Raw genomic sequence first — 27,520 nt, 5'->3', positions numbered from 1 at the left:
GTGTAGACGTTGCGCTTTGACGCGTTATTGTTATTGTTTAAGGTCTGCTTTGTCAACACGTCGAAACGACGTGCGAGGTAATCCAGCAACACTTGAAGTCGGCTAGAAGACGAGTACCACGGGATCAGGCTGGTCCAGCGTTTTCCGTAGGCGCCAATTTAGGATTAGATAAAGATTGTAACGAACAATTTTCGACATGTTATCAACATGGTGTGAAAATTATGAAGACCCTTCAGTATCTATTGAAAAGCGCTTTGCAAGCTATTATTGAAAATGGCGGTAAGTATACCCAGTTGGTTTCTCTTGAAAATTTATCTTTGTGATAATTTTACATTGACGAATTTAATTGTCTTCAGATTTGGACACAGGACTCACCGCTGACAGATTGAAAGAGATGGCTGCGACATCCAGCGAAAAAGTGTATGATACGGAAGATCTGGGACCTGTGGCCACTATCAAGGCTAGTTTGACAGTAATACAGCAATTGGCGGCGAATCTCGCGCAAAAAATGGCCGAATGTGAAAACGAACTGGCCATAAGTGGACATACACAGAATCAGCAACACTCTAAAGACAGTGAGCTAATAATGCCAATTGTATCTAGAGCGAATGCAGTGAGAAAAGAGTCGGAAGAAACAAAAATACTCAGCAGGTATTTACAATTCTTCGTTGACACGGTGTATATTCATTATTAGAAGATCATTCTGTAATTCTTTGTTATTTTATGTTAGAAAACTCGAAGCAAGAGATAGCGACATACGCGAAGCGAGATTAGCTCTGCGAGAGAAGCAAGAAGAATTGTCCGAGATGACATTGCGGAAGGAATTGGCCGAAAAACGTTTCGCGACGCAACAACACGAACACGAGATGAACGTGGAGAAATTGAAGAGAAAATTAGAAGAAGCGCAAAATCAATTGAAACGCAAGGTATTTCTTCTTTTGCTATGACAAATTGTAATATCATATGTATATTTTTTGATATAATTTTTTCAAGTATCGCATTTTCTCGATAATAGGAAAAAGAATTTGAAGAGACAATGGATCATCTTCAAACCGACATCGATAGTCTGGAAACGGAAAAAGGGCAATTAAAAGAGAAATTAAAGTCAATTGGCAAAAAATCAATATCAGTGTCTGGAGCTGATAGTATGTCAGGAAGCACTTTGATAACGAATGCTTTGGACAACAAATATTATGTACAAGAGATATACGCTCTTAAGGAAGCCTTGAATAACGAACATCAGCAGAAAAAGAAGATATTGTGCGATGTTTTGCGTCAAAAATTAGATAGCTTAGAACCATTGTCGTCACCAACAAATCTGAAATCTCTGGATTCAACAATTCAAGGATTGAGAAAGAAAACTACTGATCTCGTTAAGGTATTACATGTCAAATATTAATTCTCTGCCCATAATTATTGATTATTATTTGCGCCGTAATATTTTTTCTTATACATTTATGATTCACATATTTCAGGATATCGAGAAAACTCTAGTTTATCCGACAGTTCCCGATCTGCGGCGTAAGGTTCCCGAAATGTCTTATCATTACTTATTGGAACGGCGTAGAAACATTATGCAGTTGAAGGCCCGAGCTGATGAGTTAGCTGTAAGTATAAACGACAAACAAAAGAAATTAAAATAATATTGACTTTTATATATTACTAGATGCCTAAAATTTTTTTCAGGCCCAAGTACGTCGCGAAGCAATCAAGCGTACGCCGGGTGGAAGAGCAGAAGCGAATTTCGCTGTGCATCCGAATCGCGAGATGGCGGCAGCAATGCAGCAACGCAGATTACTCGCCGCCGAAATAAAGATTCCTTACAATGGCCCAGAAAAATCCTTCTCTGTCAATGTAGGACCGCAAGAACTTAGGAAAATTCACACTCTACTGTATTATTGAGTATTCGCGCTTCGTTACTTATTTCTTGACTACGAGGTATGTGTGATCATAAAAGTCTGAAGACTTATTATGCACAAGGGACTATCTTTTTCTAATCATTTTTTCATGGTAGTAATATTTTTTATTGTATACCGTACCTTATCCCATAAAAGAAAAGTTAATTATACATGTTATTATGAAAAACTGTACATTAATTGGGCTTTTGTACGGAAAACTCGTGCTTGTATTCTCTTGTATCGATATGAAATGGGTACAAAAGGCAAATTTAGTAATTCGTAATTTGCACTTGTGCAATGTTTATTTATTTCTGATGAGCTACAGCGCGATGACCGGTACATCGCGACTGGGAAGCTTTCTCCAGTGTTCGTTCACGTTTATAAACGCAATGTTGTATTTAGTATTAACAATTCAGAAAAGAAATCATGTCTCCGTGGCTTTTTTTTCGTATTATATATATATATATATATATATATATATATATATGTCTTTATGAATTGTCAAATATATGGTCTAAAAATATTTACATAAGTGTATTCTTTGTAAATGTACACCCTAAATGGTGATGGTATCACAACAATAGAAAGTAGCGTGATCTTTATAGAATATATTCCCACGCCATTTACCTTGACCAAACATATCCATGATAAACATCATATACATTTTCACTGTTGCCATATGTCATACGCAACAGTCAATCATAAATTATTACCAAGATTAACACACACATTTTTTTGATGGAACAAATATTTATAGTACAATATTCCAGTTTTGTTTTATTTATATAGAGATAAAAGGAGCAGTAAACTCTTGATATATTCCTCAAATATTTATGAAATAAGGTATGCCTCTTAATTATACTGTCACAATTTTATTATACATACAGACATGTATATATGTGTATATGTATATACATATATACATATTATGATATATTTTATATACGTATGTACATACACACATACATACAGCGGATAGTATTTAATTAAGTGCATATATCGTTAGTTATTTCATTAACTTATTCGCCCATTCATTCTCACAGCATGGTGATGCGCACTTTTACACTTTCATTTATTCTCTGTAATAATAATTAAATCACGCATTCATAAATCGAGAGGATGGTTATTGATATATTTTTCATGTTTTCAAAGAAAAAAAAATAATAAAAAAAAAAAAAAAACTGTCCGCCAGACGTGTGTAATCCGCTTTTTTAAATGTAATAAGCTTTACAACTTCAATTGAATTCGTCGCAGTTCGTACTTAAGGCTGACCGGACGACTGGTAGTATCTTCCACGACGAGGACGTGTGATACATACTAATTATTATTCATTATAGGTATATGATCGTAAACAGCTTGTTTGGAACTAATGTCCGCATTCACATATTCTGGACGTGAAAGAGTTTAACAGCTAATTAATGCAACTAAGATTTTAAATGAGATAAAAGAAACGATAGAGTTCCCTAGTAATCGTCGATATTGGTATTTTGACTGTTTGAGACGACGTTTCTCTCGATGTGTATGTGTATACGAAGAACGCTTGTTGGTCATGAAGTATAACGAAGTCCTTTAATGTGTGTATACAAAATATCAAACTTAATCTTGAAGCAACAGCACGTAAAACAGCTACTGCACAGTCTATTAAAACTATATTATATACGGAAGAATTGTTCAGCTAGAGAGCCTCAGTTACAGGAATACTTTTTCGAACGAGAGATAAAAGTCTTTATATATTTTCTAAATAAAAGTAAACCTGTAACTATTTGAACCTCCCACTATTTGCAAAGTTTCTTTTTCTCTTCAGCGACAATTTTATGCATCAGTAATTCATGATAAATGTACTCACAGACAGAAAGAGAGTGAATCGAGGGATATTTCTATGATAAAGTCGTTTGTTCGTTTCTTGATGGAGTAAGATTCGTTACTCAATATAGTACTCGGTACATACTTAAAAGTTAGTTTGTTGTCTTAACATTAAGGTATCTTTATCATTAACTTTCAATATTATATGGGGGAGAGTAGAGGGAGACAATATTGTGTTTATTCATATAAAAAAAAAGTGTTCAAGTCAAATATATCAAAGATATTCCCTGATAGCTTTGATATTCTTAACACAGCATCTTTTATAAGAAAAATATTAACACTTTCTCAACATTCTACATGCGCTAGCGTTATATATTGAAGACAAAACGAAATTTAGGAAGCAAGATGTTAGTTCATCTAACAATGTAGTAGAACTCATACTCTATAGAGGGGAGAAAAATAAAAAAAAAAGTAAAAAAAAAAGTAAAAAAAGGAAAAGGAAAAAAAAACCACTTGTAGATGTAAAATTTTTCACGAGATATGCTCCACAGGTTCTGAAAATCTGGATGTATTCTCTCTTTCTCTCCATGAAAATTATGATAACAATTTTAGTAGATGATTTTTACATCACCTACTATATCTTCGATAGTACGATATCACGTGCACTCTTTTAGAAAGATCTTTTTTTTTTCGGGGCATCTCAAAATCTTTATTTTTAATGATTACCAACGGTAAATTAAATACGTAATAACAAAATAAGAACAAGCCACTCTCTGGCTGACTGGTTTCTCACTCGCATTTCCAAATCCAAAGAGTTCAATCAACCAAGACTCTAAGTTGTTAATTTTACGCAAGAAACATTTCGTGTGTAGCCTAAGTAATTATGCGACATGTTATCGCGTATACTCGCAAATACAGCATTTGTGATCACGTAATTACGTTTTTTCATTGCAAAATTAGAGTATTGACTGATATGACTCTCTGAATGAGAATTTTTGTAAGAAGTTCGGTACCTCGTTTGAAACACTTTAGTGATCGAGACTTGCTACACTGAGGCTACTTATAGTCTTAGCGCGCTCCTGAAACAAATAGAAGCGAAAAATTGTTGAAATTACGAAAAATAATCATAATACTATTGAATTTTATCAATAATACAATGCTCATATAGATATTGTAAATTTAACTCTTTTTTTATATTGATGTCACTTCGCTCGTTTCTAACGTTATATGGCAGTGAGATGCAAACATCAAGCATCATTTAGGCAGTTGTTAAGATTAATATTAGCATTACAGGCACACAAAATTAGGAACAATATCAATATTGATCTAAAGTATCGTATATACATGACATTCAAGTCTAATTCTATCAATCAAGTGAAATTAATGATATTCACAGAAAGATAACACAGTAAGCTTTTAAATTCTAATCATGGAACTAAGGAATGCTTAATATAATAGGTTTGAACACATCATATTTCAAACCATTGAACAATATTCTTGAGAAACAAAAAAAATAAATTCAGATTTAATCTATAATTAATAAAACAATATATAACCATTGTATTAACATTCTATTAAAATAACATATAGAAACGTTAAATAAATTATGTATAAAATAACGTGTGTATGTGAAGAGATATCTATCAATATACAAATACCCCAACATAAATTCTCAATAAACATTGATTAAAAATTTTTGGTATAACAGACAAGATTTGGGTATAAATTTATGTATCCAGCATCATGGAGTGTGTAGAATTAATTGTTATTCATATGTTAATTAGCATATAAGCATACTTATGTATCCATTAGTCTCAACTATTATCATTAGTAAGTAGTAAAGAAAATCTTTTCTCCAAAATTTTGTGACGCGTTCTTTCATCAGGAAAGAAGGAAAAAGAATTTAAAGAGCCCCTGGATTATTGCTTCTTGGAAGACTGATTTGTCCCAATCGAGACGTTGTTGATTTTTGTGGAGGGCTCCAACCATCTTTTAAGCTTGAAATTTGCTGTTAAAAACGATAATTTACATAACTAAAAGAGACAAATTTTGTGTTAAGGAATGTTAAAAAAAAGAAGTATTAATTTGTGAGGTTTTAACAATTCAATTAATCCCATGATTATGTCTAAAATGACATGAGATACACATAAATTTTTAGTATAAGATACAAACTACTGTATACAAACATGCTACAAAACATTGATTTCAAAATTTTGAAATTTTTAACCTGATTGAGCGTTGGCCTGAGTGGGTGCTTGACCTTGGCCTTGTCCTTGTCCTTGAGCACCTTGAGCACCTTGAGAGAGACCTGGTCCAGCTGCTGATACTCCGCTACCAACAGTACCACTTGCTACTTTTTGTTTTAACATTGTCCAATCGAATGTAAAATCATATTGATGATTCAATGTACGGAAAAGTATGCGGAAAAGTTGGCGTAAATACATATAGTCGGGGCTTTCTTCGAAACGTAAGCCTCGCGTATAATTCAAATACATTGCAAATTCGGCGGGAAATCCCTGAGAAACGTATAATCTTTGTAATGAATATAGATGTAATAGAAACATGAAAAAACTATGAACAGATTTTTTAGTATACCTTGCACAAGACTTCTACTGGCGTAGACATTTTTTTCTCACTTATTTTTTCATACTTTTGCTTCTTTGTTGCAGCTTTGAGACCTTGCCAAGGTAATGATCCGCGATTAAAATACATAAGAACGTAGCCGAGTGATTCCATATCATCGCGACGACTCTGTTCAATTCCAAGATGTGCATTAATAGATGCGTACCTTGCAGTACCCGTTAAATTTTTATCTTCGCGATATATTATATGCAGTCTTGTACGACTATCCCTATACTTTTTAGCCAATCCAAAATCAATGAGGAACAGCTGAAACAATCATTTCATAATTTAGAGGATTATACGGGAAATTTAATTCTTGACATATACAAAGAAGTAATCTCAGATCAAGATGTATACCTTGTTACAATGTCGTCCAATTCCCATTAAAAAATTATCTGGCTTTATATCTCTGTGAATAAAGTGTTTGCAATGAACATATTCAATCCTACCAATCATCTGGTCTGCCAACATTAGAACTGTTTTAATTGTAAACCTTCTTGAACAAAAAGTGAAAAGATCTTCCAGAGATGGTCCAAGAAGATCCATAACAAGAACGTTATATTCGCGTTCTTGGCCATACCTGAGACAAGAAAGATTCTTGTCAGTTGTTTAATTTGCATAAATTTTGAATAATAATATATAACAATGATAATAATATATAACAATGATTTAGCAAGTGTTTTTTACTATTACATGACATAAAAATCTGAATAAAATATTTTAAATGCAAAAGAAGAATATATTAAATGTGATAATTACCAACGTATATGCGGTATTCCTATGCCACCATGTAATATTTTGTACAGCTTTGATTCATATAAAAGCTGCGGATGCCGGGCTCGCATATTTTCCAACTTAACTGCAACTTCCTGAAATAAAAATAAGGAGATCATGTTATCAAACTGTGTTGTCAAAATTTTATCTAGCGCAAAGATTACAAGTCAAATGCAAATGAAATTCATAATATGATGTAATTTCTTTCTTCTTATTATTATGAATTTCCTTTGCCTTAAGAATAGATTATCTGCTTGTGTATTAGAAATAATTATAAACAGATTGAAGATAATGAAAAAATAGAAAATAGATATTCTAAGTATAACAATTGTGAAGTAGTTCTAATTCACTAAGTTAATTCAAAATCTCGGATTTAACTTTATTCTTATTTAAATTTTTTTTAAATTTAAATTCTATTTCCTCTTTGTCATTCAATTTTATTTCCTATTGTCATTCGTTTACTTTATCATATCCTAAAAAAAACATGGAGTTATCGCGATTTTATTATTTTTCTTATATTGTAATTATAAAATATATACATATATAAATTGTGTAATAATGAATGTTTAAAATAAAATGCATTAGAGCAATTTAACAATAATAATCAACTTTGCTAAAAAGGGGGAAGCAATTTCCAAAACAGATAAAAAAGAGTCAATTTTATCATCATTGGTCACTGTGCTCGTTGTGCTTAATTTAATTTTCCTTATCTGTAATTGGGCAACTATAACCTAGTAAGACATAACACGCAGAATTAGTTATAATTCAGACCGGGTTCACTGAATCTAATCCAAGCGAGAGGCATAGAAAAGTCACAATCGTGGGCCGTTTGTGCAAACGATTGCAAAATTACACGCACTCAAATTCCAATAATCATCATTATTATGACAAGCGTCAACTTATATTTATCTCGACGGCGTCGCGACGTATATACGTCATTCGCGATATGCATGACAATCCAAATTTCGCGGAATTATCGTCAACATATTTATTCACGACACGCACGCACGATTTCTGATGTGTGTGCGTTCCCAAATTATGGGACACGATTTTGACAAGGAAGACTTTGTCGTCCGAGAAATCTTTCCATCGCGACATCGCAGTCGATAGATTTCTACGGGTTGCCTCGTCTTATCGAGACGATTGACAGTGTCAAGAGAGGCCGATGATCGTCGGACGGTCCTGCGACGAAAAGAAACGAGACGAGACGAGACGATGAACGGGAAACGGGAATAGAGGGAGCCGAGCTGGCAATCCAGCAGTAGGTCGATGCGAGGTTCTTTAGAAACGTTCCGTTTCCTTACCTCGCCATTGGAGATGTTGATGCCGAGGTAAATGTCTCCGAAGGAGCCCGATCCGATCTTCCTCATCAATCTGTATTTGCCACCCACGATGAACTCATTCTTTGCTATTGATACTGCCAACGACGCCATGTCACTACTCTCCTCCGTATGTCTTCTCTCTCTCCTCCACTCTGTCTGGCTCTTCCCTTGCGCGGGGACCTCTACACGGCGATGTAGTTTTGCACCTGCTCTACGTCTCCCTCTCTCCCTTCGTCACGCAATCTCTCTTGTTCTCGCGTTCTCTCTCTCTCTTTCTCACGAGTCAAATCGAGGTACGCATCGACCGGAACGTATCGGGACGCTTTGCAGGCCAAATTTTGGCAGTTAAGGTCGCCGAGGAAACACGATCGTTGTTACGTGTTACACGGGAATAGTCACTGACGGCACGACAAACTCCATCGACAGCGCGCCGACATTTTCCCTTTCGCTGTAGGCACGAGAGCAGCGACTGACGTCCCGGAAGTGATACGTCACGATAGAGACAGCGCCGAAAGGAGGGAAGAGGGAGAGGGTCACTACCGCTCAATGGAGCCACCCAAGTGCAATCAGCTGACGATCGTGCTTGACATTTCGTGCGCGCGATAATCAGCGTATTTTTCAGCTTGCGATCGCATCGCACGGCAGACAGCCTCTTTTTTTCGCAGTTCTGGACTCGACCCTCATGAAGTCGCTCACTTGATGCCCGAGGTGTGAAAGTGATTTGAAGCGCTAGCAGTGACATCTATAACTGTCGAATTTATTTTCAAGATGATTACAGTGTTGACACGTTTTTTTTCAGCCGAGCTAGTATTGTTCGTATTCTTGTTCAACGTTACAGAATCGAATCAATGGCAAGTGTTTTGTTACGAAACTTGACGTATGTAAGATTCGGCAGACGTTTGAGGAATAACCGGATAACGGCGAGAACGAGCGACGAGAGGTACATCATGACGAGCCGGGCAAGACTTGACAAAGTCTTGGAGGAGCTACAAAAGAATCCCTATTACGATAAATATGCTGGAAAACTTGCCAAATTGCAGCAGACTAGTCCGGAAGAGTTTTTGCAACGCGTCGAGCAACAAGAAAAAGCTCGCGATAAGAAAGGTATATGAATTTTGTAAGATTACAATTGCGCTGGCAATTTTGTTTTGCTATTTTTTGATTGCTTGAAATTCTCTATTCCGTTTTTTCTTCTCCGACAAATATAAAGTAGACTTTTGTGTGAATGTATCTAGAGAGCTATAATAAATTTTTTGTATACAAGAAATGTTACAATTGTAATAAATTATCAGTGATAGGAATATTAATTCTAAGAATTCTGTGGCATATTATTTTATTATGATAAATGATGCTTGGACATTATAGTTAAAAAGAAACAAGCTACAAAGTTGTATCAAACTGAGGCAAAACCAATTTTGGAGCCCGGTATGCAGGCACAAGAGGCACGATTAAGTAATATAATGAAGGTTGATATGATAAAAGATAAGTCAAAGGAAGAAATTATAGAAATATGGAAAGAGTATCATAAGCAAAAGGATTGTATTTGTGGAACTATGACACCTGAGCAATACGATATGATGTTTGCGCGTGGCAAACAATATTCTACCTTTTTGTTACCATTACCAAGAGAACACGGCTATGAATTTATTATGTGTCAATTTTATGGTTCAGAAGTACACATGACGCCACTTTTGTGGTATCAAACGCATAAAGAGAACGCACCCGAGTGTTTAACCATGACACATTATACTGAATTGAGAGACGATAAGAGTATTATACTCATGCGGGGAGAATTTGATACAAATTTATTGCAAGTACACGAAGCCCAATGTCTAGCTAATGAACTGCAATTATATTATTGTAATGATAACAAAGACAGATTGCAGTTGCTTGAAACATTTACTTATAAACCTAATGAATTTAAACATATGGATCTCATAGCTCAATTAGAGACAATATCTCTAGAGACACCTAATGTTGAGAAGAAGAAATGTTAAAATATTGTAAAATATTTCTATATTTCTCCTTATTATTTAATGTAGTATAATTGTATGTATGAATGAAATAAATATTTTTAAGATTAACAACTCCTGTATTTTACTTTCCATATAATAATTTTATTTTAACATACTGTATTTATATGATAAAAAGTAATTTTTGTTTCATGTAAAATATATTATGATATATTACCTGATATATTACCTTCTTTTTATATCTAGAACTTTCTTGACAAGTTTCATTCAATTATCAATAATTGTTAATTTAAATTTCAGTTAAGTATGTCATAGCACCAGATTATCAGCTTTCAACATTTCCATTCCTGTTAAAAAACGTACACTCATCATGGAGTCGAATAATAAAGAGGCAATATGTAAAAGATTTGTCCCAAAATAAATACATTACTACACCCATTTTTTATGTGAATGCTGGTATGCACTATTCTCCAAACTACAAATTTTTATCAAATTATAAGCATGGTGGAGGAAAGTGTTATATAAGTTTGTATATTTTATATATTAGGTCCTCATATCGGACACTTATACAGTGCAGTTCTGGCTGATGCAATTGCTCGATACAATACAATGTTGGGCCACAAAACATTCTTGACCACAGGCACTGATGAACATGGTAACAAAATTAAAGCTGCTGCAACCGCAGCGGGTCTGCCGAATCTCGAGTACTGTAATAATATTTCGCAGCAATTCAGGGAAATGTGCGATAGGTTTGAAGTGGATTATTCGCGTTTCATTAGAACTACAGAAAAACAACATTACGATGCAGTGCATCACTTTTGGGTTCTTAGAACAAATTTAGATCATCCATCTTGTATAACGCTTGTGTGATATCTTGACTCACGTTGGAAAATTTTCTTTTTCAGAAACGGCTAGAGGAAAGAGGACATATTTATCTAGGAAAGTATTCGGGATGGTACTGTGTATCGGACGAAGCGTTCTTATCTGATACAGAGTTGGTGGAGCAGAAAGATCTTACTGGTAAAATAATCAAAGTCTCCGCGCAGTCAGGAAATACAGTGGAATGGACGGAAGAGGAGAATTACAAATTTCGACTTAGCGCATTTCAAGATGATCTCAAGCATTGGCTCAAAGATGGTATAAATAATGTCGTTTTCATTTAATTTATTAATCTTCTTAATGTAATGTTTACAAATTATGAATTTTGGATCTTTTGTAGAACACGTAATTAGACCAGTATTGTATCATAAAATATTATCAGAGTGGATTGAAGAAGGTACATGTTTACAAGATTTAAGCATCACTAGAATCAGGAATAAGGTTCCATGGGCCATGCCTTCTCCATGCAATGAGTCTCATTCAATATATGTGTGGATGGACGCTTTAATAAATTATTTAACAGCTTTAGGATATCCAGATGAATCATTCAAAGAATTTTGGCCACCTACTATTCAAGTATGATTATAAGTTTTAGTCAATATTCATTATTAACAGGTGAGACATATTGAAAAAAAATATTGATGCAGATAATAGGAAAAGATATTTTGAAGTTCCATGGTGTTTATTGGCCAGCATTCTTGATAGCAGCGGGTCTCGAGCCTCCAAAAACGTTGCTGTGTCATGCTCATTGGACTGTTGATCATCAGAAAATGTCGAAATCAAAAGGAAACGTAATCTCGCCGTTTAAGGCTGCAACTGATTATTCAGAAGATGGATTACGATACTTCATTCTCAGAGAAGCAGTGCCGCAGAATGACGCAAGTAAGATGATTCTTGTACATTTAGTTATTATATATCATTTTGTACCATATATATTTTTGAGATTTCTATGAAAACACAAGAAAAATTATTTTGTGCTGTAGATTACAGTTCAAAAAAGATTGTCAATGTATTAAATTCCGAACTGGCGGATACATTAGGCAATTTAGTCAATCGTTGTGCGGGTAAAACGATCAATCCGTCTAAAGAGTTCCCTGATCCAGCAAAATACTGGAACGTATTGCAGTCTCAAGCCGCCGACGAAACCAGAAAAGCTTTAGAATCCGTAGGCAGGAGAGCGCGCGAGAGTTACGAAGAATACAATTTGCATCATGTCGTAGATGTGGTTATGAGTATGCTTCATAATGCGAATAAAATGGTAAACTATCATGAACCTTGGCAGCTGAGAAAGCAAGTCGACGATGCAAATTCGATTAGGGAACTCAAAGCTGTAATATCGATTGCTTTGGAAAGTAGTAGAATAGCTGCTTTAATATTATATCCAATTACACCAAGATTGAGCAGCAATTTGCTCGATTTTCTGGATATCCCGAAAGAGAATCGCACATGGACAGATACAATGCCTAAATTTTTCAACAACAGTGGCGGGAAAGAAAGATATATTGAACGTAACAATGTAATATTGTTTAAGAAAATAAGGAGTCAATAAATACTTATTATTTGTTTGGAATTTCAATTGATAAGGAAATGTGTTTCTGATAGTTTTCTATATTCTTTGCAAAAATCTCAGAATGATGTGGTAAAATTGAATAGTGAAAGTTATATACCTCAATTATATGTTGTATATGAATTACAATGAGAAGATATTTTGTAGAAGTACTATTCATTAATTTAGAATTTTATATTCACAGCTTAAAAATTTTGTGTAGCTATTGTAGATATAATAAGCATATATAAGTATTTGTTTTTCGTATCGGTTTGTGTTTCCTTTAATGGGATACAGGAATTAGTAAGAAGTTGCAAATTAGATACTCTTGTCGAAGTCTTATAAACTAATATATTTACAGAGAACGGTCATTCGAATATATCAGTAATATACATCAACAAATCAACATTGCGCTAAGCCGGTTAGAGAGTTTTAAACATTGTTCCTTCAACCGTTCTTATACAATTCACAACAACGTATACATTTATGCGTCAATTTCCTTTCGTTATCTCCTACTCTCTCTCGCGCCGGATCGCAATGCGCTTTGTATCGTAGATATAGATGTACCAAGGAAGCTCGACGGATCCTCGCGAACGCCAAATTGGTTCGTGACTACTTCCTTCCGCTCGGATATGTGATGCAAAATTGAGTTTTAGATTCGACGGGTGCTCGACGATTTTCGATTTCGCGTATATATCTGATAAGCGCGTTCATAATTCTGAGATGTTGCGCTTCTGCGAGCATCTTTCTCTTTTTCTCTTTGTGCATGTCTCTTCGTGCCCCGTCAAATAGAAAAATAATTAAATGACTATTTACAAGATGGAAAATGAATTCTGTAGTTCACATGGCGCGCCATTTGCGCTGACCTATTGCTATAAAGTTTTTTTTTTTTCTTCATATGATATTTCAACAGACGTTACTGTTCAGAAACGTATCGATAACATCCAGTTTTTAATATCGTAAATTGGCTATCGACATTGCTCCATTAAAAAGTTACGATTGCTTGATGAGATTAATATCCTAAGCGCTACACTTTTGGATTCTTCTATTAATCGACAAATCCCACTCTATGCCTTATAGTCGTACCGCTTAAAAAAAGATAAATAAATAAAAGATATAAAAAAAAAAAAACTACGATTTCAGTGAATCAGGTCTTCTAGATATGCTTCGAAGTAGGTTTCGGTGATTGTCTCACGATGATTGATTACGATTTTGCGAAATGTCACGCTTATGCCTGCGTCGAACATCATATCGCACAGCCTCTTTTGTAGTAAAAAGATGCTTCTCGATCATTTGAAGAAACTTTCGTGTCACTCGTAATTTTTATCGCTTCAAGTTGCGAAGATGACGATGGCGAAGTATTCTTTTCATGATATTAAGAAGTATTTCAGTATTATATTGCTCCTGTTTTTTGATATCGTTCCTCTAAAATCCGACGTCGAAGAGACGCGAGCAATCGTTTTCTAAATGTATTCTGGGGCCAAGTGCCAATGACAGCTAACTAGAACATTGATTGATATTATGTGAAAAGAGATTCAATAATCGATCGAGTATTATCTCAGCGGCCTCAATTACATGTATATTACATGAGCGAGAGACGGTGTAAACGTCGTAACTGCAGTTGCAAAGTCTTCCTCGAGCAGACAGACAATTTGGCGTTTAATATTTTGCGACGCAAATATTGAACTTTAACAGACGAGAATGAAATCCGCTTGTTCTTTGATACGAGCAACATCGTATGCAGATTTTATATACATCGATGCAAGTTCACATACGCGAAACAAGATATAATTTATCGTTCCGTTGGGAGTCGCGCAATCGCGTCACGCGCGTAATGATTTTTTTCTCTGCATACAGGGGATTTGAAACAAATTAAAATAAACAAATAAATTCGGAAAACAGAGATAAAATCGGGAATTTGTTAAATTTTGTATCTCATAATTGATATGTCTCCCTTGCGATTATAGAGGATCGATACGATGAAAAAATAACTTAGACGTAGCATATGCAAATTCGTACGTCGTATTATTTTCTATCAGACAATGTCAATGTCTTTAAAGATATCCTAGTGTATTCCTCGACAAGATCGATTGACATAAGTGAGAAAGGGTGAGAAACGACCACGACGACTCCAGAGGCAAGCGGCGAGTGAGATCCGGGAAAGAGATCGTTTAAGATGATCGAGAGTTATTGAGACGCGTTTATATAGCGCTGACAATAGTGTCACGATGTCGTTGAGCCATGACGCCGACCTGACAGCTGTCCGCGCTCGATCTGGGACTGATGTTACATTCGATCATGGATCCGTTGCGTTTCTGGACTACCACGGAACGAAACTCGCCACATTCGCTGGTCGACGGCTGGTTGCCCCGCGCGCGCGCTCCCTTCGTGAGGATCCTCTTGAACGCCTCCCGGAACTCAGTATTGAAGATGCTGTAGATTATCGGGTTGAAGGCCGAATTACTGTAGCCAAGCCACGTGAGAACCTGCTCGGGAAGAAGAAAGGACTTTGACGTTTCACGCGCGCGACAGAAAAATCTTCTCTCTTTCTCTTAGAGATTTCTTTTATGAAATAAGAATCTAATTAAATAATAATTTTCAGGCAAAAAATATAACAGTGTAAAAAATAAAAATATCTCTCTTTTAATCAATCTCTTTAAAAAAAAAAAAAATCAGTCTTGGACTAAAGTATAATTGTAGTCGAGATAAAATGGCAGCGATTCTTCTGATAAAATCTAAAAAAGATAAGAAAACGCGCACACACAGAAGAGAATTATGATTATTATCACGCGCACCTGAAACGCTCGAAGAGATATGCAGGTCTTGCAATAGGCTGCGACAATGTTGACGCAAAAGAAGGGCACCCAGCATATCAGGAATACGCCCATGATTACGCCGACAGTGATCGCGGCTTTGTGGTCGGACACGTGGTAAGGGCTGGTCGGCTTCGTCTTCGTCTGCGGTTTCGGTGGTTTGCAGCGACTGCTCTTCGAGCGGAAACTCTTGGCCATCGAGGTATCCGGCAGCTTCGTCACCGCTCGGATGCTTTTCACGTGTTTCTGCGCGTAGCAATAGAGCCTAAAAAGACGAACGTGTATTGAGAAATGAAGATAAGTTATGAAAAAATAATAAATAAAAAACCTTACATCTTTATATTAAAATGACTAAATAATGAGAAGAGTGATATCAAATGACTCTTGAAAATTTTGTTCCATCAGCATTACACGTTGGTTTTATTAGACTCGTCATTCTGCTAAACAAATTTGAACACGCACATGAAAAACTTATTGCGCGTACATGATTTATTTCCTGTTCTATGAATTTTTGAAGAAATCTCTTGTCCGAGATTGAGAGTGCATTGTTTCGATTTTCAGACTCGCTCGGAATAGTTCGGACTATCGCGGTTAAAGTAATGCTTTGTAGAATTACGTGCGAGCCATATCACTCATAAAGATTATAGCGATGATTACGACAAGTATAATAGTAAAATTAAAAATTAAATTAAAAAGTTAAATGGTTTCCAAGCGGGTGCGAGCATTCTTACCTGCAATAAATACCCAGCATCACGATGCAGGGCACGTAGAAAGATATGCAAGAAGACACCACCGCGTAAGTGGGTGTAATGTCTAGGGCACACGTAGGGTGCTCCTGTAAGGGTAAAAGACGAGTAAAATTAACGGACGCGAGGATAGCGCAAACTACTTCGGATATGACGGGGTAAAATGAGAAATGTCATTTATTTTTAATCCCTTAGCTATTCAAAAGCACAAATTGCGACTCATTTCAGATTCACACACACACATATACGTCTTCTTTACAAAGTTCGACGCGAATTCAATTTCGCGTAGTCGATGTGCATGTATCTGATAAATGGTTGACATTTATAATCGCAATTTTTTTTTTTAATATTATTTCAAATATATCGAAGTAGACGAAATCCATATTTAATAAATTTTGAGCAAAAAAGATTACTCACAATAATTAAAACCAATAGTTTGCTTCAAAATTGAAAGGAGGAGAAAGATCACTTTATCAAATTTTACGTATTAATATTAATGAATTCTGACTGAAATTCTATAATCAGTTTGTTATACCTCCACTGCATCGTTATAACTCTTCGGTGTATCTTCATTTCTATGAAGATCTAGACTGATCGGTACGAAGGATATAAGTCCTGCTAAAAGCCACACAATAACAATACCGCCAATGGCAACTCTCCTGGTTACCCAACGGCCGTACCTAAAATAACAATGTAATCCTTTAACTTATTTCTCTATAATATAATCAGCTTATTGAAAAATGTTACTTTCAGAATTAAATTTTTTCGCGTATGATTATGATATTTTTTAAGCAGCAAAATTCAATATATTATTTTTTCGATCTCACAAATCTTAAAATTTAACGGGAAAAATTGGTGCGCATATTTAATTTCTTTTTTAGTTGCAACCAAAAATGGTTATAATTTTATTTTTTTTAATTATGATTGCTCTGTTTTTCCTTCCGAAAAGCTACGGGTATACTGATACGTCTAATCTTACCTGAGAGGATCCTTGATGTGTATATAACGGTCGAGTGATATGGCGCATAGATTCAAGATAGAGGCAGTGCTGCACATAACATCGAAAGCGATCCAGATGTCGCAGAACCACAATCCGAAGATCCAGTAACCGAGAAGATCGTTGACTCCGGCAAAGGTCATCACCAGCCCACCGACGAAGAGGTCGGCCACGGCCAGGGAGGCCAGGAAGAGGTTGCCGATCCTCCGCAGTCCCCGGTCGGTGTAGATTGCCACGCACACCAGAACGTTGCCGGCGACGGAGAAAAATATCAGGATCACGAGGAGGAATCCTGCGGATGTCGGCAGAGATTCGTCTAATTCGGCGGAGAATCGCCAGCGACACGCTGCTATTCGCCCCTCGAAGCATGTGCCTTAAGAAATCCGCTCGCGTCGCCGATGAAATATGACTCGTCGCTATTCATCGGATTGAATCGAGTAAAAAATGGTCGGAGATCGTATGCGGTACGAACGTGTTATCAAATAGTCCGGAATGTTGGATATCGCATCGTAACAGATATATGTTCCGAGAAATTTTTAACATTAAAGATATTTCACCATGCGCGATCATCAATATTCTTCACGAAGGAAAAATCTCAATCATTTATCTTAATGAAATAATCTTTGCATATTTGATATCAATATGACTTGTACTAGGTTTCGGGATAGCCATAATTTCTTGCAATATACTTGGTATTTATATATTTTTCTGCAATTAAATGAATAAGAATGCTAATAGGAGATGAAATACAATTGAATTTAGCTGAATAAAATTGAATAAAATTAACCAAAGGCCGATAAATCTGTTCTGTTATACGCGCATATCGCCTTTAAAGGATTAAGTCCAATAGGTATACAAAGTTGCTTCGCAAATCTTTATTTTATCGATAACGTAAACTGCTCTGTATATCATAATAATTGATACTAAAACATCGGTTAGGAAAAATCTTGTTATCCCTTAAAATTTCAGGAAAATCTCTCTACACTTTTATACAAAATATTACCTAAAAGGAATTACATTTCCAACGGAAAAGTTAAGAGACTTTTATATCAATTAAATAAACAATAAATTATCACAACATATTTCCCGAATATTTTAATCACAAAATCAATTAAAATACGTTTCTCGAAAGTATGAGATCAAGCTTCTTCGATTGTGAAATCACAAATTGAAAATTGATGTACAACAAATTTCTGACAATACTATACTATGATAGTATCGATATCTTGATATATATATATATATGGCACATCAAGAATCACAAAATTATTGAACAGAATTTTGACAGTTCGCGACGAGCGTCGGTGGCACAAAAATTATGACACTCACTCTCGAGACCCACGTCCAATCATAATTTATTCGATTTTATCGGTTATATTAAGCGGCAAAAGGGGTCTCGGAAAGGTGGTAGAAAGTGGTAAGGGTAGTAGAATAGTATCGAGTGATGAGGACTAAAGGGGAAAGGCAGAGACTACCGCGGTATGATTGGTCGGATCGGAGGTCTTCCGAGAAAAGGCACTCTCAGGAGGCTGTCTTCGAGGGGCGACTCGCGATCGATCAAATGGAAAGTTTAGCGAACCAACTAGGAGCACCGACAGCAGCGAGAAAGCGTTTTCAGGCAGATCTTCTTCTTCCCCGTCTGTCAGATTACTCTGCGGAAAGACAAAGAAAGATTGCGCGTGAATGCGGAGTTTATCCAAAGTTACGATTTACACGAGGCAGGAAAAGATGTTCGAACGGAATTAGCTTGGCTCTAATCGATCTCCATTGTATCAGATAAGACTACATGACAACAGCGTGATACACTGCGACGATTGTCTCAAGACACTTTTTACGGCGAGACTATGCAGACAGCACAAAAAACATCATAAAGATATCTAAAGGATTTAAGGAGACATTTTATCGTTGAGATTTCTCGACATCTTTTAGACATTTGGATTTTCGGAAACATAGTACTTGGTCACATTCATGCATACATATTTTACGGATTTACGGTAAAATAAAAAAAAAAGAACGCAGTGTATACAATAAACGCGCTAACATGTTTTACACACAGGAGGGTGGCTGCAAGCTTTCAATGATTTTCATCGCATTGGTCGCAAATACATTATTTCTCATTGCTGTTACAGCTATCGTCGCGTAAAAAGTTGCTTTAGTTCAACTTTTTACGGCGATAAAAGCAGGTAGGCGCTAATCCGCGCCGAGCAAGTAATTACGAGCTGGTATTTTATCGCGATATTTATCCGGAGATCATCCGTGAAATATTTCATTGATAAAGCTGAAATATTAGCCGCGACAATGTTTCGAGGATGCGGCCGGTATTGGTAAATGTATTCGCGAGCAACTATTGCGGCGGACTGCTATTAATTTGAATTACACCTGTCTGCGTACGATGTGGGTGCGGTGATCGATATTTATACAGATTTCGCGGTTAAATCTGCATAATGCATAAGCCGAAAACAAATAAATTGCAATCGCGTGTTCGCGATATTTCATCGTATGTTTCACGAACGGATGCGACGCTCTCCCGAATCAATCATCCCCGCGAATTCGGCCTAATCATAATAATTTATGTAACGCATCGCATTGAGATCTCGCGGTGAACTTTCGAAAGTAGAACGACGTTTATCGATTCATTAGATATGCAATGCAGCATATACTGTACAGCTACTTTATATTCTACACTAGCACGGTTTATATATTATATATTATATTTAGCTGCACCATACTTATATTACAGCTCAAGAAACAGGAAAGCTCTGTTCGTGAAATTTGCACGTGGAATAATTATCGTCGATGCAAATTATGCATGAGTACTTATGAATTTAAAGAGGCACAGCCGCGATAAGCGATAATGGACGTTTTCAAAAAATTCCAATTCAATCGAGGTAGAATTTTCATTTCGACAAGTTGAAATTTTTCGGTCCAATTTTCAACTTGATTTCCAACTAATTGCTCCAATTCGCGCCAACTTCTGTGACTTTTCGTAGACGCTTTATCTTAGATTTGACTCAAGGAGAGATCTTCTATTATTCAGTGTCAAACTGACGTTCGATCCATATTACATAGACTATAAGTAATTCTTTCTATCTTTCTAAGTAATTCTATCAGACATGGCGTCTCATAGAAAGATAAATCCTTCTTCTTTTCTTTGTAAAAAGAGAGAATTGGTGTATAAAGTAATAAAATCACACATCATATGATAAAATTATATAAAATAAAATTTTCATATCGTATTCACAAAATTGTTTTTATATATTTTTTTAATGAATCAACGTATACTGTTAGTGAAAAAGTGATAATGAGTATTTTCGACATAAAAATACATTAAATTACAATGAAAAAGTAAAAGCTTTTATAAATCATAAGCATTTATATATCACTTCATTTAATCGAAGTACTTTATTTCTTCTCACAAAAAATGGATTATATGCGTTTAAATGATTTTGAAAACACAAATTTTTATTTACATTTTATGTTTAGATAGAATTATATATAATTGTCTCTCACTTTTTAAAAAGATAAATATATCTTGAAAAAAACATTAAACAATCAATTTAAATAAATCTATTCTGTGTGTATATCTAAGAAACTATAAATTATTTCCGTAAAGATTTTTAATACAATAGATACAAATACTTCATCCTTGAAATAAAGCGTGACAGATCACGTTCTCTGGATACAATACGGTCAGCTTAGTGAGTGAAATATATACTCTCACCTCTCACGCATTAAGCGTTAATGGTGAGTGCTTCTATCTATAGTACCTTTCCGACTTAATGTACAATAAGCGCATGAATGAGCTTAAAACAAAAACGCATTAACGTTACAAAAGAAACTGTTTCTGAAAATGTATAATGATTAATGCGAGATCGGCCTCTAATGACCCATCTTTATTATTGTGCTACTTATTAGCGTTATATAGTTATACCATTTGCAATCGTGTTTTTATAATTTTACGATACAAATTTTTTTTAGATCCATCAAAATTAGCAAATGATATGCGGCAATTTACAGAAACACGCCGATAACTTTCTTTCGATTAACATCTCGTCAATGGGTCGTATCGTTTTCTATCATGCGATTAATTCCACCGTCTGAAAGTTTGTAGAATAACGTATGTGACATATATCCCGATGATCGTTTATTTCCTTTCTCCTACAACTTTCATTCGGGAAGACCGGTTTGGGAACGATCGATTCGTAAACTGTATTTGGCAGTTGCTGTGATTTGACCTGAGAAATAGCTCGAGGAAATAAACGAAACGAGAAACGTGAGATACTTGCGCTTTCTTCGGAAATGTTTTGCGCGGATGGCTATTAATTAATTCACATCTGCGAAAATATATTCGCACGGTGAAAGCGTTTCGTCATTTATCACGCATCCATTTTGCTATTAAAATTGATACAATAAAATTATTATTCAAATATAAATATACACCAAATTATTACTTATTTTTTCTATCGCTAAATACTTTCTCATTTAAAGTCTATATTTTAAACTACTAAATTTAAAGTCTATATTTTTATAAACTACTAATTACTTGTGAAAATTTAAAGAGAGAAGACCAAGTTTTTAAATTTAGTTTATAAAATACATTTCTCCTTTTTTTCAACCTCATAAAACAAAAAATTATTCTCTTAAACAGCCACCAAATCTTGAGAGTTTAAGAACTAGATTCTGCTAAAAATTATTACATTCAATATTATTAATTATTGTACTTAATTCGATCATTAAAGCGCGCCACCCGTAACTTGTACATAGTTAGATCGCCCATATTTCTACGTTTCATGATATACGAGCTTATAGTTTCGAACTGTGCACAACAGTTTGTGAGTAAATCTGTTACAACATTTACCGCAGATGTGTATGTAAAGATAATAGAGTACCGATACAACGCCGGCTGTAGTTTAAAGCTCGAGCAAGAAAAGTTATCGCTATTCGTACGCGCGAAAATAATAGAGAAATAACGCGTGTGCGATTGGGATTTAATGTACAACGGAAACGAGACAAAAAAACATATCGAACGCGAAAAAAATGGAAACGTTCTCGTTTATTTTTATGCGAAATTGCTTTTACGCCTCTTCAAACGTTGCTGTCATAGACAATCGATCCATGGCGCAAATTATGTTACAATCCTTTCTATCCCTTTCGATATGCGCGTCATTTTTCTCTCTTCATTTTTTTCGTGTTCTCCGAATATAAATCTATCGATAGTTGTATAGTGAAAGGATGCTGCCAATTTTCACCAATTTGTTTTCTTCTCATTAAGTAAACCTACTTATAGTAGGTTATCTTATATGTTTACGCATAACAGGTTCTCTACTATCGTCATCTTTATCGCGCCAAGATTTATGAGTTTGCTCAATTTTGTATATTTCATGAATTTAAAAAAATATTAATTACTGCAATTAAATATAGGCCCCTTCTTATTTCAACATGTTTGAATAACGCGTTTTGCCTCAAAGACTATGCGATTCTTCTATATCAAAATTAAAATTAACTAGTATGTCATTTTATGTATTCGCGTGTTCTTGCTCGCTATTTCCTAACATTATAATCCAAAATGATAAAATAAATCTTGATCTTGAGAATTCTTAATGGCATGGAACTTTCAGTTGTGGGATTTAAATTATTTCCGGAATTGAAATAGATCATACTGGTTGTTTGATTTATATATATTTTTTTTTCTTTTTTTGATATTTCATTCTTTATTCGTTTTACATTACTTCGAGCATTGCGTGACTTTGCGAGAATACTCGAAATTCTCGGTGTGCTCCTAAGGCAGTTCGTACTTTATCGCGCACAACGCGGCGGAAAATCCTCCGATGAATTTCATCGATTCTTTGAATATATCGCATTGCGTGCATATGTAGGGGAAAATATTTTATTGCGTCAGCGGCAGAATCCCGATGCTGCCGACAACAAACGACCGCTTAATCAGCATGTGCCGTCGATCGCCTCCGCAATCATCGTGTCGCAGAGCGCACAAATAGTTCTCCGTGTACGTATGACCCGAGGATGACGATTCGCGGTTTTGACAATTTACATTTTATCGACAAGTGACGTAAATTGCATTTTTCCATTAGCGGAATATTCGCGAACCGCGACTGTGCTTTATCGTGCGCGCTTGGATTCTCAATAATTGACGCCAATTTTCGCGAAATCTCTGGAATTAAAGTCAGCCAATATTATGATAACGCGACGAGTTAAACATTTTTTTTTCAAATGTCAAATCAATGTATACAATTTTTATAAAAATCTATGTTTAGCTATTTTATGTGTATTACGTAATATCATTTATTAGTGGTCCGAGAGAAACTACTCTTGAGAAAAATTTCTTCCTCAAAGAATTGTCCGAAATAAATATCCTTAAAGTTAGCGATAAAGACAAATCAGATGTAATTTACAAGACATTACTTTTGTTCTTCCTCCTTTTCTTTTCTAAGGACACGTCTCAAATCAAGATAGATGTAATAATCGCGTCGATAACAATTATCGAAATTAGCTGCCTATCACTTTGATGAAGCAAAGGAAATGTACAACATGTGTGATTGCCATATGATCAACTAATACGCTCATTGCGTTGACGTTGATCGAGAGAGAGAGAGAGAGAGAGAAGCTAGCGTCACACGCTCATTACACGCGCGATTACGGTTGGCGGCTTATTACTCGATGATTGCTCTGTTAATTTGTACTTTAACGGTAATCACATTGTCCGCCGACGATTGTCGGTGTCTTCGACACGACAGGGCAATATTACGTGCACAGATGTCGCATGTGATATTATCATGTAGATATTATCATGTAGATGTGATATACACGTATTTAAACACATTAATCTGTCTGCTAATTACTCAAATTACTGCTTCATGTCGTTCGTCCAAAGCTCTACATCTCGATCACCAAATATTGATTTACGTTATCTACTCTCTTTTAATCTTTGAATATGATTTTCTAATATTGCAATATTATCGAAAAATTATAAGTTTATAATTTTGTTCCAGATTTTAAGAATGCAGTGTGAAAAAAAATACAATACAAAATATATGTTTTGCGTATAAAAATATACATAGTTTAATTCAATTTATAAATGTATATATATACCATCGTCCAAATATATTTTAGCAAGCTACTATATATTTTAATAAATAAATATTTTTTTTAAATTAATTTTTATCGATTTTGATCTGTGGAAGATTAAATAACAGCTCTGTGTTTATCAATATTTGTATTCGTCATATACAAACATTATTTCGAGAGATTGAATTTGGAAATATTTATTTTTCCTAAAAAGCAAAATCCTATCGAAGCTTCTCCATTATTTCAAAGCGTCCTATATTTGGTACAAATGCTTGGTTCTTACAATAAGACATTTTTTTCCGTCATCGATTGGAAAAAGTCGAATACGCGTTCCTAAAGAAGGAGTAAGGTAGCCATAAATATCAATCTCGGTGTTACTGGGATTCTCTTGCGATACATTTTTTCCTTGGGAAAGGGGCACTGAGGGGGAGGAAAGGCGTATATTTTGTACACTCTTCACTCAGCACGATCCAAAATAAAGGACCAATTTCTTTCCTCGCATAGACGGTGATATATAAACTTCTACAAAGAAGCAGGACAACCTCTTCGAACTATGTAACATTTCAAGATAGATAAAAGATTTAAAATAATTCAGCAAAACAGAAAGAATGAATATATCCAGTTTCCGTGACGGAAAAATTTCACGATACTCCTGCTCGTGACATGCTATTAATTCTTGTATGCATAGTATCGAAATTAGATAATATGTATCCATTTGCATTAATTAAAAAATGTATAATTACGGAATATCTTAATTTATTCGTAAATAAATATAAATAGAAAAATAGGATAAAAATATATTATAAATGCGAAGTATCAATGAAAAGAGAAAGTCATTTCTCAATATTAAGATAAAAATACTCTTAAAAATAAATGAAAGAATCTATGAACAAATAATAATGATAGCTTGCTAAAGATTGAGGCCATTCTATACAGCAGTTTTTATTAATATTTGTTTATTTCGTATTTATGATAGTTGCATTATAAAATATAATCCCACATAAGAACGAGGATTAAATCTATTTTCAGTTTGTTCTATTCGCGAATCTGAACAAACAGGACGAATTCTGGGCAATATGATGTTGAATAAACACTTTCATTGAAGGTAGAATTCACCCTATTTCGCTTTAATTCAATTGCATGGAGATTACAGCCGTCGAATACGAAGTTACGTTGAATAATGTAAAATCAGAAATACATAATTTCATTTCGCTCGAAATAATCTTAACAAATTGACGCTGTTAAAACGTTTTTCAGTCATTTCTGATAAGAGAAACTGCAAAATCATTAATATTGCATCGGTAAACAAATTATGTGGCATGCCAGAGTCATGAGACGAAAAACGGGATTGCTCTAATGTGATGATTAATCGTTTGAAATATAATGAAAACGTCGAGCACTGTGTTGCTAAGGGTCAGATTTAAATTTAGGATTTCCGTTCCCTTTCATTCTTCTCGCGTTGAATTGGAATTTTCGTCCCACTTACTGCTACATCGGCAACCATCGCTGCCACAAAAAGCTTTGAGTTGAAAGACTCGTTCAAAGTTCAGTCGAAAGGATTTCGAGTTACCCCTTTAAAGCTGATCTTCTCATAATATAAAAAAAGCTTTTCTTTTATTTATTTAATTATCATATGATACCACTGATAATAAGTACTAAAAAGTATCATAATCTCTTTCATGATATCAAATATAATAGCTGTGAGATTTTCATAAAAATTGAGGATAAGAAACAAAGATATTCTTTCCGCGTATTATGTATAATTTTTTTATCAAAATTATATCCAAAAATATAACGGCGATCGATGATCGTGGATGAAAAAGAAGAAAGTCTATTATGGGTTAGTTTCACACTTTATTTTAGAAAGAAAAAAGTCATTTGTCTTTTCCAGAAACAGATCCGTGCGACGATATCTTTTATTATTGGAACATCGGTGTGGCCATCCTTGATTCAAAGGCCGAAGTTGGATAACCTTGGCAAATAAATAGCAAAGTTCGCTCGTAAATTGCTCAAGCTCGAAGGAAGTGCGTAAAATACTGCGACGAGCGTGTTATCGGATGTGCGAGATTTACGACGCGTCTCCCTCGACGCCCTTTATTCCGTTCATTGCGGAAACTCGTAGTAATCGACAGTGCATCTGCTGATCGTATCGAAAAGTGTGGTGAACATTGCACTCCGCGTCTCCTTCACAGTATATTTGTCACCCTGCAACAGTTCATTTTATTTTCGCACATATTTCGCTACAAGTGATCCATTGTGCTTGGCAACCTGTCGTGAGAACTCGAGTAACACAACGTATCAGAAAAATCATCACCACCGTTGGTCCTTATCCTTGGATGTAAAATATATAAACTTTGAGAAAATGAGATGAGAATATCTCTATTTTTTATTTCTAATTTTTATGCACATCTAAATTGAAAATTCTCTGAATCCAGAGTCACCTCTTTCCTAATGATATTCTTAATGAAAACTCACTCGTAACAATCTTTTCTCTTCCTAGGATCATATTAATATATCATAATAAATATCGGAGCTTCTCTTAAAGGCGTAGTGATTTATTTTAATATGATACTAATCTAGTTATTTGAAAGCAGCCTACATCAATCAATTTGCATTACGGGGATCGTAGAGCGCTAATGTTGAGAATTATTGTCCCGGTAATTTCTAGGATGTCTCTCTCGGGCTATTATATACGATGTAACGCTGTCAGAATCTGAAGGGAGGCTTTGTCGAGCTCACCAATATTATAAGCCCAAACATATTGCTAGGCTTAACGATAAAATCACCACAAGATCAAAGTTTATCACGATTGTGCTGTAATTCATAGCACGAGACTTTGCTATTCACCATAATTACTTTCCAGTGAATATTCCATCGACGAATAAAACGAGGAAACGCTGCTTCCAAAACGGGGCTAGGTTGCGTTTAAGAGATTCGCGGTTAATTATACGAGCAGAACGCTTATATATATATATATATATATATATATATATATATATATATATATATACCGCAAAAAAAGAAAACTTTGTTTTAACAAAGCATAAAATTATTCCTTTTTCCT

At 35.0% G+C, this 27,520-nt stretch overlaps 5 protein-coding genes across 13 annotated transcripts in view; 3 read left to right on the top strand and 2 right to left on the bottom strand.

Moving 5' to 3' along the window:
• Window positions 1-27,520, top strand: part of LOC126850389 (dynactin subunit 1) — a 121,608-nt gene that overhangs the window by 7,080 nt on the left and 87,008 nt on the right. For 2 of the 4 annotated variants that reach the window (XM_050593303.1, XM_050593302.1), the window contains exons 16-21: window positions 43-279; window positions 357-651; window positions 731-926; window positions 1,016-1,378; window positions 1,476-1,607; window positions 1,687-3,965. In XM_050593303.1, the coding sequence (XP_050449260.1) occupies window positions 43-279; window positions 357-651; window positions 731-926; window positions 1,016-1,378; window positions 1,476-1,607; window positions 1,687-1,902 (1,439 nt within the window). In that variant the 3' untranslated portion in view covers window positions 1,903-3,965. Of the gene's footprint in view, window positions 1-42; window positions 280-356; window positions 652-730; window positions 927-1,015; window positions 1,379-1,475; window positions 1,608-1,686; window positions 3,966-27,520 lie in introns of those variants that run through there. The other 2 variants (XM_050593304.1, XM_050593305.1) reach the window with 2 other exon arrangements.
• LOC126850406 (casein kinase I) lies at window positions 4,383-8,896 on the bottom strand. 2 transcript variants are annotated; one of them, XM_050593376.1, is made up of 6 exons: window positions 8,402-8,893; window positions 7,083-7,192; window positions 6,681-6,903; window positions 6,297-6,590; window positions 5,929-6,217; window positions 4,383-4,780 (listed from the first exon to the last, which is right to left on the bottom strand). In XM_050593376.1, exons 1-6 carry the CDS (start codon window positions 8,528-8,530, stop codon window positions 4,770-4,772), a joined length of 1,056 nt encoding a protein of 351 aa, XP_050449333.1. In that variant the 5' UTR covers window positions 8,531-8,893; the 3' UTR covers window positions 4,383-4,769. The 2 variants fall into 2 exon arrangements, with proteins under 2 accessions (XP_050449333.1, XP_050449332.1); XM_050593375.1 differs by lacking the exon at window positions 4,383-4,780 and adding an exon at window positions 5,411-5,709 and having other exon boundaries at window positions 8,402-8,896.
• LOC126850411 (ATP synthase mitochondrial F1 complex assembly factor 1) lies at window positions 9,131-10,524 on the top strand. Its single transcript, XM_050593381.1, has 2 exons — window positions 9,131-9,523; window positions 9,785-10,524. Exons 1-2 carry the CDS (start codon window positions 9,268-9,270, stop codon window positions 10,414-10,416), a joined length of 888 nt encoding a protein of 295 aa, XP_050449338.1. The 5' UTR covers window positions 9,131-9,267; the 3' UTR covers window positions 10,417-10,524.
• LOC126850404 (methionine--tRNA ligase, mitochondrial) lies at window positions 10,834-12,841 on the top strand. Its single transcript, XM_050593368.1, has 6 exons — window positions 10,834-10,848; window positions 10,940-11,047; window positions 11,298-11,529; window positions 11,612-11,847; window positions 11,919-12,153; window positions 12,255-12,841. Exons 2-6 carry the CDS (start codon window positions 11,039-11,041, stop codon window positions 12,818-12,820), a joined length of 1,278 nt encoding a protein of 425 aa, XP_050449325.1. The 5' UTR covers window positions 10,834-10,848; window positions 10,940-11,038; the 3' UTR covers window positions 12,821-12,841.
• The window catches only part of LOC126850405 (dopamine receptor 1), a 127,504-nt gene continuing 112,958 nt past the window's right edge, over window positions 12,975-27,520 (bottom strand). For 3 of the 5 annotated variants that reach the window (XM_050593372.1, XM_050593369.1, XM_050593371.1), the window contains exons 2-7: window positions 18,953-19,025; window positions 17,356-17,665; window positions 16,912-17,056; window positions 16,362-16,465; window positions 15,613-15,895; window positions 12,975-15,303 (exon numbers count right to left, since the gene is read on the bottom strand). In XM_050593372.1, the coding sequence (XP_050449329.1) occupies window positions 15,019-15,303; window positions 15,613-15,895; window positions 16,362-16,465; window positions 16,912-17,056; window positions 17,356-17,516 (978 nt within the window). In that variant the 5' untranslated portion in view covers window positions 17,517-17,665; window positions 18,953-19,025 and the 3' untranslated portion in view covers window positions 12,975-15,018. The remainder of the gene's footprint in view (window positions 15,304-15,612; window positions 15,896-16,361; window positions 16,466-16,911; window positions 17,057-17,355; window positions 17,666-18,952; window positions 19,026-27,520) is intronic. The other 2 variants (XM_050593373.1, XM_050593374.1) reach the window with 1 other exon arrangement.

This window comes from Cataglyphis hispanica, chromosome 6 (assembly GCF_021464435.1).
Source record: "Cataglyphis hispanica isolate Lineage 1 chromosome 6, ULB_Chis1_1.0, whole genome shotgun sequence".
Taxonomy (NCBI): domain Eukaryota; kingdom Metazoa; phylum Arthropoda; class Insecta; order Hymenoptera; family Formicidae; genus Cataglyphis; species Cataglyphis hispanica.
Note: the sequence above shows the minus strand (reverse complement) of the source record. Positions and strands in the feature narration are given on the sequence as shown.